Genomic DNA, 13,237 nt, shown 5'->3' with positions numbered 1-13,237 from the left:
CTAGGGACCGAATGGCTAGGCAGCAGTTCTGCGGAAAAGGACCTAGGGGTGACAGTGGACGAGAAGCTGGATATGAGTCAGCAGTGTGCCCTTGTTGCCAAGAAGTCCAATGGCATTTTGGGATGTATAAGTAGGGGCATAGCGAGCAGATCGAGGGACGTGATCGTTCCCCTCTATTCGACATTGGTGAGGTCTCATCTGGAGTACTGTGTCCAGTTTTGGGCCCCACACTACAAGAAGGATGTGGATAAATTGGAGAGAGTCCAGCAAAGGGCAACAAAAATGATTAGGGGTCTAGAACACATGACTTATGAGGAGAGGCTGAGGGAGCTGGGATTGTTTAGTCTGCAGAAGAGAAGAATGAGGGGGGATTTGATAGCTGCTTTCAACTACCTGAAAGGGGGTTCCAAAGAGGATGGCTCTAGACTGTTCTCAATGGTAGCAGATGACAGAACGAGGAGTAATGGTCTCAAGTTGCAGTGGGGGGGGGGGTTAGATTGAATATTAGGAAAAACTTTTTCACTATGAGGGTGGTGAAACACTGGAATGCGTTACCTAGGGAGGTGGTAGAATCTCCTTCCTTAGAGGTTTTTAAGGTCAGGCTTGACAAAGCCCTGGCTGGGATGATTTAACTGGGAATTGGTCCTGCTTCGAGCAGGGGGTTGGACTAGATGACCTTCTGGGGTCCCTTCCAACCCTGATATTCTATGATTCTATGATTAAGATGCACTGTACTGGAGCATCACAAAATATGCCTGATATAAACATGCAGGTATTGATAGAATACACTGGATATGCCTTGATAGGCCAAAATGCTGTCAGTTATATAAATCTTTCTTGTAATCATGATTTTCATCCATGACTCACAGAAAACACCAATAAAAAATATTCTACGTTTTCCCCCCTATGGGAAGTACATTTGTAAAAAAGCTTGAGTTAAAGTAACTGCTATAGCATTAAATGTGTCATAAAGATTGAATTTTATAGTGATGCCATGAATGTGGCTGATGTTTTGGTTGAGCAGATTAATGTCTGTCTTTAATAGCAGATTTATCTTACCTAAGAATCCTGAATGTTCTATGGTGCTTGATTAATATTTTGGTCTTGGAGTGAGCTGAGATGGTTCCCATATTAGGTTGCAAAGGAGTTTTGCAATATAGACAGAGGGCACTGAACAAATGGAGATGTGATTTTATTACCTCATTTGATGGAACCTAAACTCCACTCTGCTGAAAAGTGTAAATCTAAAGATATTTTTGTGACTTGTGACTAAACTGTTTTAGAAGCTGGAGACAGAGTATATTTTAAATGTGGTTAGATATTGGGCTGTAACATATTAGGGTTAGATATTCCCCTTAACAAAGAAAGGGAAGGGGAAGAGGAGAGAACAGAACAAGCAGAGAAAAGTGAACATGAATGGAGAAGGATAAAGATTAATTGCTGCAGGTTGCACTAAAGGCAACACAGAGGACCAAATATTCTTGATTGGAGCAGGGGCTAAGAGTGCTTTACATAGATATGAATATAAGAGCCTACCTTTAGGCATACAAACAACAAAAATACTTGTTGTCTATAGATATTTACTGAACCTATTAACAATCTCTAGGTGCTAACAAAAGGCTAGTTTGGGTTGTATCATGCAGACAATAGTAAGGGGTGGAGCAAAGGTGCACTGCTAAAATGGGAACACTAGGAGGCACTGTGTCACTGTGTTTGCACTGAGATAGTAGAGTAATTCATGGCATGTCTTCCTCCAGTGCAGCCACACCCTACTCTATACAGCCAGCCAGCACTGGCATATGGTTGGACTGAGCCATGGCTCCATCTACCCTCTACCTCTCCCCCCCAATTCTCTGTCCAGTTTCACCAAGGGGGAGGCATCTTCGGCATTGCCCTGGCACTTCCCCAAACATCATGGTTGTGACTCAGGATTCTGTATGAAATGGAGAGGGGCATGTTTCTAACTCCCTTCTCCTCAGTATGGCTGTGTTAAACAAGGCAATAATATAACTCCCGATATGTGGGGGTTTTAAAAGTCACATGGGCTATCTCAATGTCTCTTAAATAGACAGAATCCAAACCTTTTAGGGATTCCACAGGTCAAAGCCAAAACATTAAACTTTACTTGAAAATTGGTTATCAGCCAATGAAATTCTTCAAGTCAGGTGTAATGTGCTTCAAAAAAGAAAAAAAAAAGCTTAATAAGCAGGCTGCTAAATTTTAAACTGTGACAGTTTTTTAATAGTTTCTAATGTGTAGCCCCATGTAGAAGTACTCTGTGATCCTTCCAAGTACTAATCAAAAGAGCATGGGCCATAGCCACAGCTCGTGTAAATTGATGTTGCTTCATTGAAGTCAATGGACCTTATTATGATATACACCAGCTGAGGATATAACCCTGATCTTATGGTTTAATTGCCTGTGGCCAGAACAATGGGAGAACTGAATAGATTTAATCTGGTTTTGAGGAAAGATCTTCATGTAGCTAATTTAGTTTATAAAAAGCTTCAAACTAATTCTCCTGAGCACAAACCTGAAAACATTTTTACCAATCCTTGCAATCCAGCATTGGTTTTAAAAGTCACATTACCTAGAGCATACCACAGACTGTACGTTAAAAAAAAATTGCACATCGCTTGTTTATATTACATTTGCAGCACTGGTACTGATTTATTTTTTTTTCCTTGTGCGAGCTGTCTTCACTTTATCCTGACCTGTTATCCAGAAATACTCATCATGTCACTGTCATGTTGTTTTATCGCTATTGTGTTATCAAATGCAGAAATCTAGAAAGATTCTTTGCAAGGAAAACTAGTCTGAACACTTCGTAGCAGAGAAGTTGTAATGTTTTCTGTGGCTGATCACTTAGTTTAATTCAGAAAGGTGCCCTGTGTCATGATGTAAAATTGCTTCAGCATGTAAAGGGTTACCAGGATCCTGCCTAACCTGCTGAGCAGTCCACCCACTTATGAAAATCAGGTCCTTTCTCAAGCTGTGTGCCCAAGATCACTAATTGCATTTGAAAATCTTGACCTAAGGATCAAACATCCTGAAGTCAGGGAAAACAGATCCCATAGATATCTATAGATATCTACCTACTACTGACACAGTGTAGATTACTGCTCTCCACGTATATACCCCTTTCCGCCAATGTTTTGCCTACACCCACTGTGTGTTCACTGAAAATCAATTGTCCGTATTAATTGCTTCTTGCCTGCCTTTGCACACCTAATTAGACAGACAAATGGTTTTATTTTTGTAAAATTTAGCCCAGAGAAAAGATTTGCTTGGTTTAGCAGTTGACCAATATTTGCACACAGCTTCTGCATCAAGAACCTGTCATTCATGAGTTAGTAAACAAGTCATAGCTAAAATATAGGGCTTTCCTTTTCCCCACCCACCCATCAGATAGTGTTCACACCAGTCACACAAGGATGTTTGCAGCCCTGTAATGTTTGTTGCTTCTAAGAGAAAAATCCCTGCAAACTTTATCCTAAGTCATGTCTAGATGTAGGAAAACTCTCTGTCTCTCTCTCTCTCTGTCTCTGTCTCTCTGTCTCACACACACACACACACTGGATTAAAGTAGTAAGTATTTCTCTGCTGTAATGCATCCAGCTTTAATTTATGTAATGGGTTATTGATATGTATTTGGAAGAACAAGTATCCTCGCCATTTATTCATTGAAATTCTTCCCATAACTCTGGGTTGCTTATTTTCTAATGGATATTCTGGAGCTGTGTGTTTCTCTACTAAATGCTAAAGAGATTATATGATTTCATGAACCTCCCTACAGACAGTGCAACATTGACTGGCAAAGATCTTATTTTTATTTCTGATAGGCACAAGGAGTCCCATAAAATGATATTGTAAGCTTTTCCTGTTCCTTGTAATGAGACTTCTAGAGTCAAACAAAGCTAATGTTAGATTGCGGAAGAGAGAGAAAAAACATCTATAAATTTTTCATTGCACAGGATTTTTTTAAAGGGAAAAAGAAAAGTAATCTCTTGGTTGATTTTAGCAGCAGTACAACTGCTTCAGCTTCTGCTGATCAGTATTGGGCCTGGACTGCAACTATCGGTGGTACAGAGCAAGAATAAACCGTTGCAAGATTCTTCAGTAATTGCTACAAACATTGAACTGTTGCTGCATGCCCTGCTGCTTTGGATCATTATTGTGGAATATAGCAGATTTAATAAAGTGTGTGTACTCGGGTTACCAGGCATGGTCACTCCAATTTCTCTTCTAGGTTTGATTTAATCACACAAAAACGATTAAAGCTCTGGAAGAAAATCTCCCCTCTTGGGGTCTGGTTTGATAAAAATCACATTAACACAGACATTATAAGCATGCAGGAAACCTCTTCTACCCAGGCTTGATTCATCCATCTTTTCCAAATTCTATGAAGCATCTCCTTCAGCCTCTACAGCCCTCTCACTAGGACTGTGGCAAGCTTCTCCCCTTGTATCATCATTCACAAGTCTTTTTCCTAGATTACAGGGGTTCACCTCTTGGTAGAGGCATTCTGTGTAGTCTTTACCTTTGAGCCCTTGCCTGGAGAGACCAAACATCCTCTACTCCTTCCCTTCAAGTCTCCCAGTAGAAAGATTCCTTCTCTCTCTCTTCACACTGGGTGACTGGACCTCCCTTTTATATCCTGGTTCTTCCTCCCCAGCTGGCCTTGCTGTAGCCTACAGTCATATGATCTGGGAATAAACCAGACACAGGTGAGAGCTGGGCCTGGACCTCTCTTAAAGGTCGAGCCACCCAATGGCAAGGTGTAAAGGTTCTGATCATACCATGAAGTCAATGAGAAATTAAGAGAGGAGCTTGAACAACTCAGAGCATAGGGCCAACATGAAAACAATTCCTTGAATTGTGTCTTCTCAATGTGTCTGAGTGTGGGAGAATCTGGCTCTTGATGAGGATAAACTAATACATTTTAATGCAGAAGGGGCCATTATGACCATCTTATCTGACCTACATAACATAGTTTATACAATCACCCAATGATTCCTGCATCTAGCCCAATAATTTGTGGTTGAACTAAAGTGTATGTTTTAGAAAGTAATACAAGACTCCAAGAACTGGAAAATAGGAAAATGCCATTGATCAGCAGTGTGAAAACGCCATTGATTTTACCATTTTGCAGTCTTTTTATGTTCTTGCTTTGGGACTGTCAATGCTGCTGCAGTCTAGTGTATCAAACCCTGTTTCAAGAGAGGGGTTGGCTCTTCTAATTGAAATCAGAGATTCTGTGGAGTCTTCAAAGAAGTGGACAGTCAATTACTACATCCTTTGAGGCAAGAATGCTTGAAATTTGCTACATATCGCCAGCTATAGGCAATCTTTAAAATGGTGAGCCAAATTCTGGTCTCATTTACACTGTTGTAAATCTATTGACTGAAAGTGGAATTACTCCAGGAGTATAGTGTAACTGAGAGCAGCGTTTGGCAAATAGGCCCAGATCCTCAAAAAAGTAGTTAGGCTCCTAACTTCCAGTGAAATCTTTGAAATCAGTGGAGATTAGGAGCCTAAATACATTTGAAGATCTGGTCCGTAGTCTGTTTCACCGGTAGTGTAAATGAGGAAAAAGGAGAGCGGCAATTTATTTTCACATTGAGGTGCTAGTGCTCATCATGACACCAGTGACATGAGTTCCTTGGTGCCATACCGAAATTGTGGGCATCTAGTTACTTTACAGAACCAATTGTGCAGTTTGATCCTAACTACTGGTGACTCAATCCAACATTTTTTGTATTTTTTCCATAGCTTTGAATTCATGCTAAAATAAAAGTCCTTTCGTTTATTAGACTTTTGAAATCTTTTCTCAGACTTTTGTGAGTATCTGTTTTCAGAAATAAGTATCAGAGTGGTAGCCGTGTTAGTCTGTATCAGCAAAAAGAATGAGGAGGACTTGTGCCACCTTAGAGCCTAACAAATTTATTTGAGCATAAGCTTTTGTGGGCTAAAGCCCACTTCATCAGATGCATGCAGTGGAAAATACAGTAGGAAGATATATATATATATGGAGAACATTAAAAAATGAGGGTTGCCATACCAATTGTTAATGAGACCAGTCAATTAAGGTGGGCTATTATCAGTAGGAGGAAAAAAAACTTTTGTAGTGATAATCAGGATGGCCCATTTCAAACAGTTGACAAGAAGGTGTGAGCAACAATGGGGGAAAATTAGCATGGCGAAATAGTTTTTAGTTTGTGTAATGACTCATTCACTCCCAGTCTTTATTCAAGCCTAATTGAATGGTGTCCAGTTTGCAAATTAATTCCAGTTCTGCAGTTTCTCGTTGGAGTCTGTTTTTGAAGTTTTTTTGTTGAAGAATTGCCACTTTTAGGTCTGTAGCTGTGTGTCCAGGGAGGTTGAAGTGGTCTCCGACTGGTTTTTGAATGTTATAATTCTTGACTTCTGATTTCTGTCCATTTATTCTTTTCTGTAGAGACTGTCTGGTTTGGCCAATGTACATGGCAGAGGGGCATTGTTGGCACAAGATGGCATATATCACATTGGTAGATGTGCAGGTGAACAAGCCTCTGATAGTGTGGCTGATGTGATTAGGTCCTATGATGGTGTCCCTTGAATAAATATGTGGACAGAGTTGGCAACGGGCTTTGTTGCAAGGCATTTTTCCTTTGCATGCATCTGATGAAGTAGGCTTTAGCCCACGAAAGCTTATGCTCAAATAAATTTGTAAATCTCTAAGGTGCCACAAGTACTCCTCAGAAATAAGTAGTTGCTCATAAGCCAAACTGGTAGCTGGCTGTGTATTGAACCATGCTACAAATTCATTTTCACGTGATACATTTCTTTAGAGTTGAGCATCAATTTCTGTCCTTCTGTGAATGTTTTGCTGAGGGTGATAAATCTTAAAGCTTGAGTTTAGGTTAGATAGCAAGAGAGTTTCACAGACTCGGGAGATCAGTAAAAAACAGTTGCAATTAATTAGGAGTGCTTCTAGCTTTCAAGTATCTTAAAAGGATTGCATCTAAATGTATAACATTCCCTTTGAAAAGATGTTTTCTCAAACACAGTTGACAGTTGAAAATCCATAGCCAAAGGTAAACAAGGTGCCCTCTCTCATTCAAAACACAGCGATTCAATTTTTGATGGCTAACTGGACCTCTGTTTTAGAAAAAAGAAACTTGGAGGTCATAAATCAGAAAACCAAAAGTTGAAAGATGAATATCAAAATGGTTTGAAAGATGGAAATTAAGACTTAAAGATTTAAAAGAAGAAATAAAAGACCAAGAGGAAAAAAGAGATCTGAGAAACTATATTATGGTTACCAGCAGGACAGTGGGGTGGGAGGAGGTATTGGTTCATATTCTCTGTGTATATATAAAGTCTGCTGCAGTTTCCACGATATGCATCTGATGAAGTGAGCTGTAGCTCACGAAAGCTTATGCTCTAATAAATTGGTTAGTCTCTAAGGTGCCACAAGTACTCCTTTTCTTTATATTATGGATGATATTTTTTAAGCTACCCACATTTGGAGTGATAATTTGGGCAATGCCATTGCAGACAAAAGTAATGAGATCAGTATCTTCAATAGGCACAGTATACAAAACAGGTTTGAAAGTCTGTTTTCACAAAACCCAAAGAGTGAAAATTTAACTCCTGTTATGATGATTTAAACCCAACAAATCAGAATTTTCCAAGTTAGTTCAATTAGTTTAACCCACATGCTGATCTTTTCTCAGATATTTCTTTTAGAAATATTTTCACAGTACAATTATAAAAAATAAAATGCACTTTTCTCAAACAAAGGGGTGCATTCAGTAAGATGCTTACTTTGGGAGGGGGCAAGAAACATGTATCTTTGATTGAAACAGGCATTTAATTGTAAATTCATATGGGTGGCCATCAGTGTATTTCTGCTTATTCTGTAATATGACTCATAGTTCTGATTCCAGCAAAGTAGAATATAAAAGCAAAATTCTACACTGTATGTATAGGTGCTAATTTTCAAAGTTGACTAGGGGATTTCGCCACACTACTCGCACTGAACTCAATTATTATATACAACCATTGGCTATCATACTGATTAATAATAAATTTTTTGACTGTGCAATCTGGGAGTCTGCTTGGGTAGCAGCTGTGACCAAGATGATGATTGCTAGCTATATCTAGCTTTTAAGGTTACAACAGTTTCTCTTGGTAGTGGACTTTGTTATCATGATCCAAATCTCTGTCACCTTTAGACTAGACCACTGCACTTAACTCTACTTGGATTTACAGGGTGAGGTTTTCAACAGTGCTTAGCAATGCGATTTTATCACTGACTCCCGGGGGGACAATGTTAGGCCAGTGGTGGGTGTTCTTGAAAATCCCACCTTAAATCTGTTCAGAAAATGCATCTGGTATGGTATGGGGCAGCCTGTGTAAAGTGTAAAGCTGGTAGAAAAATTTCCAGTTGATCAGTTTTTGGAATTGCCTGTCAGGGTGCCCAGCTCCCAGTCTACCTAGACTGGCTTGCTACATGGCCAGCCAAGAATTTTTCAAACATTTCCTTCCTGCAGAAAATTTCACATTTCCAATTTTTTTTCCAGTTCAGAATGAAAATATTTTCAGAATTCCAAAATTTTCCACGGGAAGGAAATTCCAGTTTCCTCACAACCCTGGTTAAGTGTGGATGTCCCACCCCTAGCACCTTACAACAGCACTTGAGGATCTTCACTGGCTGCATGTTTCTGGGTGAAATGTAAGGTGTTGATTTTGATGCATAAAACTCTATGGTCCTGATCCAGTGCTGATAGACATCAGTGGAGTGACCCCTCATGAATTCACTGGGCAATAAATAACATGGCTTGAGGCCTGTTTATTTGAGATGGCTTAAATGGATTGAGGCCTGTTTATTTGAGATAGGACCTCTCTCCCTGTGCTATGCTGCCACAGCTTTGATTTAAGAGAGGGAGCTGCCGGCATGATGTTCTCTGTAAGGGCCTTCAGCTTTGGAAGTTACTCCCAGTTAGGGTCTGAAAGGGATCATCTCTATTGACCCTTCAGGGCACATTGCAAAGCCCATCTGTTTGCTTCTGTGGACTTTAAGGGTGGTGTATTTTCACTTGATTAAGTTACAGATGGTTCCCATAACCTGCCTGATGTGAAGTACTCATCTGTTTTAAGGATTGAATCTTTAATTTCTGTAAAACTCACAGAGGAGCACGGGATTGATGCATTTTATTTTACTATACATTCATATAAAGAAAAAAAATAATAATATACTACCTAATCCAGAATGGTGCTAAATTCCATCAAACTCCTAAATGTTTTTACAGAGTATTATCAACTTTCTGAAAATGATGATTTTGTGATTTGTTTATTGCTTACTGAAAATAATCAAATTCTATTCCACTATGTTCAACTTAATAACTTTTAAGACGTTAGCAAGTATTATTTTAACATTAGATGCAGAGATTCATCAATCTACTACAATATCCTATTTTTATCTGAATTAATTACCAAGGGTTGAAATGCTTGTTTAGTTAGAATATGTAGATTCATCAGAACTGAAACTGTTTGTGGGAAAAGGTCAGAACATCCCGATTTGGAAAAAAAAAAAAAAAAAGGAAGAAGGAAGAAAAAGAAGAAGAAGAAATAGTCAAAATATCAGGTTTCGATATTTTGGAAACAAAAAGTTTCATGTTCCAGGTTGAAATGCCTTTTTGTTTCAAAATTCAAACAAATTTAATTTTATTTAAAAAGGTCAAAATTGAAATGAAACATTTTGAAATAATCAGAATGTTTTGATTGACCCAATCTGGTTATTTTTTTCTTTCAGGCAATCAGTTAGCCAAAATTTTTGAGAATTTGACCTTCCTGACCTTTCCATCCTGATTCAGGACTAGAAAAATATTTGAAATCTTAAAAACTGTCACTTGGCAGGAAAACCACTTCCCACCCAACTCTACTTAACATCACCACCAAAGTCAACACCATATGACTGTAGATTTCTTATATTCTGATAATATTCTTTGATGTAAAAGCAAATGTGTAAGAAAAGTGAGAGTACCTTCCAAAGACAGTATATTTGCAGTTCACAGTTCTCTCACACTCACTCTTTACAAACTCTTGCAAGATCCGCTATCATGTGTTCATCTAAATTATATGTATTTTTTTTAGATATGTAATAAAACTAAGTGCATTTGCTGTCTCAAATTAAGGATTGTTGTACGTATATCTGCCATCCTAATTAACAATTTTGCAGTACGTTGTGGTTATTAGAAGTACACAGAGTAGGTTTTAGAGTATATTTTTAGTGTTATGAGAGAGGTTGGGTCTGTGGCTTCAGTGATACAGCAATTACATCTGGGGAACTTGGGGAACTTTTCCATAATGCTCTAACATTTTTCCTAAGTTACAAAGTGACTGAACCATACTGTTATGGGGAGGGAATCCACCAGGGAGACAGGAGACACCCATGCAGATGGCTTCCATTTCCGCAGAGCTAGAGATGCCCTTCTCTGTATCTCCAACACCTTGGGAGTTGGGAGCCTCTCCTTTTGTGAATTCAGCAGGCCCATGTTCCCTTTCCACTAGAGGAATTCTCTATTGGCAAGGGCAGTGTGGTTTTGATAGTAAAATTAATCTCCATGCTCAAGTTCAGAAGCTGCTGTAGGTGTTTGTTTTCCTTTACGTAGCTTGTGATGTGTCTTCTGTCCTCACTTCTCTTCAGACAAATATCCAATATTTCTGTCTCTGCCCATACCCAGTTGTTTCTTTCTTTTGATTGCAGGCAATGGACTGGGAATCCGAGTTGTAGGTGGGAAAGAAATTCCAGGGAACAATGGAGAAATTGGAGCCTACATTGCCAAGATCCTTCCCGGGGGCAATGCAGAGCAGACAGGGAAGCTGATGGAAGGTAAGATAAAGGTCTCATCAAAAACTGGCACCCAAGGAATGTTCTATTGCATGATTTGTGGGCTACATTCATTCTTTCTCCAGGGCAGCATTCAGTGCAAAGGCAGGGTGGAAGGCATCAGGGAGTCAATTACAGCTCCCCAGTTCTAGGCCCAAACCCCTCTCCAATGAGACTTAAAGCAGCATTTGGACTGTTCAATGATCAGATCCTGGTGGAAGATCCTTTAATGTCCCCTACACCAGTGGAGAATGTATACGACAGAATGGAGAAAGATTTGGCCTTGATTTTGACACCCCCGCCACTGCCAGTACATCCTGTACATAATATACTGATATAGTTTCAGGAGTTCAAAACAGTACTTGCAAATATTTGTTTGAATTCTGTGTTTAGTTTGACAATGTTCTTACCGCTTATTACACTCTCTTTGAACATTCCCATAAATGGGCGTTTCTTCTTACAAACAATTGAGGAATGGCTGTTCTTCATATGAGTACCTGAATTCATCTGCAAACAATGTTCATGTTTGGACAAGAGTTCCCTTCTCTGAATTCATCATCATTTGTTGTTGTTCTGTTTAAAATAAAATCAGTCATCCAGAGCAGAAAAAGGACCACAAATAAAGAAGACTGAATAGTCAAAGTGAGCCCTTCTCGACACCCTCCTTTCCCAACAGATTGAAATTTGTTCACATAAACTTTTTGGTACATGAACAACAAATATATTTGCAGGAATCAGGATTGATTCACAATCATTTTGCAAACATGTAAACTGAGCAGAGAATGTATTTACAAAAAGAATCATCTCAATACGCTCTGGGAATAACCAAGAATAGAATTTAACCCAAATTTGTTGTTGTACCTTTTGGTTTTAAAATGCTTGTTATTTTCTTTGTCAATAATACTTTGTAGGCCGTAAATAAGGCAAAGGTTCTATTTTCAAAGTAAATTTAAAGATTAATGAGGGAATTGCTCAGTGACAAAAAAATGTTCTCTTTGTTTTTACTAAGGGCCTGATTCTGCCATTGATATATTGAATTAGTGCCTGATTCAGCATGTGGTTCCATTGCATTCAATGGCTTAGTCATGGAATAAGGTACATGTCTACAGATCGGACTACTGGTTGAAGAGGATTACATTAATATGAACTAGGAACCTCTTAGTTCATGTCCACAGCATCCGCATGCGGAGTTACAGTGCAATACTTTGATGTGTGCTGCTACTCAGATCCCTGTAGTCCAAACTGTACAGCTGTGTAGACAAGTCCTGAGTCTGAATATATGTTAAAGTATCTGGCCCTACCTTTGTTCATGTTTCCCCACAAATATTTACACCTTCCACCCATAAAAAATGGTCTTTCATAGATATGACTGAAGTGCCTATTTCCTTAACTAAATGGGTTTTGGAAATCCAGAGGATGATTAGGAAGCAACAATGCAATATTGCCCACAATATGGAGTGTTTTGGGAATCAGGAGAGGCACTTAATGAGTGAAAATCCACTCACTGTGCTGAGCAGAAAACTAGCCTTCTGGGCTCTTTTGCTGTGAACAGCTATTGGAATAGAGTTCTAAAATAGCTCCTGACATATCATTAATTGATGTTTTCAGCTGTGTTAGGGAGAAGTTTGAATTTACTATGTCCAGCAGACAGTGTCCAACCAAGTGACTGGTCATCTGAATTCTCCTGTCATTACCACTGTGTGTCATTGCCATGGCTAGATGAACAGATTAATGAAATAGTTATCTCCTCTTTTCCCTTTCCCTCTGCATCATCGGAACAGCCATATTTTAAATTGACCTTAATAGCTCAGTTCTGGACTCAGTTATAGCAGCATAACTCAGACATAACTCCCTCAGAATCAATGGAGTTACACTGCATTTGTGTCACTATTGCTGAGAACAGAATGCAGCCCTTGGAACAGCACGGAAATATAGTTTCACTGCTACTGAGTAATCTATTCCCTATCAGGGTCAAAATGAGCATTCTAGTAGGGTATGCCCACCCACTCGATACACCTCCCATTCATCGTAACTTGCTGAAAATATATCTTGCTCCATCTTACAATTACTGCCAAGTGACTTTTTATGTTGTTTTAAAAGGTTATTGTTCATCTGCAGAGACTATCTGGCTCTGCTACGATTGCATTTCTTGGTCAGGTGTACATGTGGCTAATGCTGATTTTGTTTTCTGAACTTCTAAATCTGCTAATATGTATTTGATTTGTAGTAAGGTCTGTGGGTCACCGTCTGCTTGCTGGTAGAACAGTGTGGATCCAGAATTAGTCCAACAAAGTTACTGGTACTGGTGCCTGAGAGTAGAACTTAGCCTTGTATGTTTTTCAGTCTCTCTGTCTCATCACA

The 13,237-nt window shown here is 39.1% G+C and overlaps 1 protein-coding gene across 5 annotated transcripts in view; it reads left to right on the top strand.

Annotated features, from left to right (window-relative positions):
• The window catches only part of PCLO (piccolo presynaptic cytomatrix protein), a 514,652-nt gene that overhangs the window by 355,675 nt on the left and 145,740 nt on the right, over positions 1–13,237 (top strand). For all 5 annotated transcript variants that reach the window (XM_073328638.2, XM_073328636.2, XM_073328635.2 and 2 more), the window contains exon 10: positions 10,754–10,879. In XM_073328638.2, the coding sequence (XP_073184739.2) occupies positions 10,754–10,879 (126 nt within the window). The remainder of the gene's footprint in view (positions 1–10,753; positions 10,880–13,237) is intronic.

The sequence above is a fragment of the Lepidochelys kempii genome, chromosome 1 (genome assembly GCF_965140285.1).
Source record: "Lepidochelys kempii isolate rLepKem1 chromosome 1, rLepKem1.hap1, whole genome shotgun sequence".
NCBI lineage: Eukaryota > Metazoa > Chordata > Testudines > Cheloniidae > Lepidochelys > Lepidochelys kempii.
The sequence above is the reverse complement of the archived record's forward strand: the minus strand, read 5'-3'. Positions and strand labels throughout refer to the sequence as shown.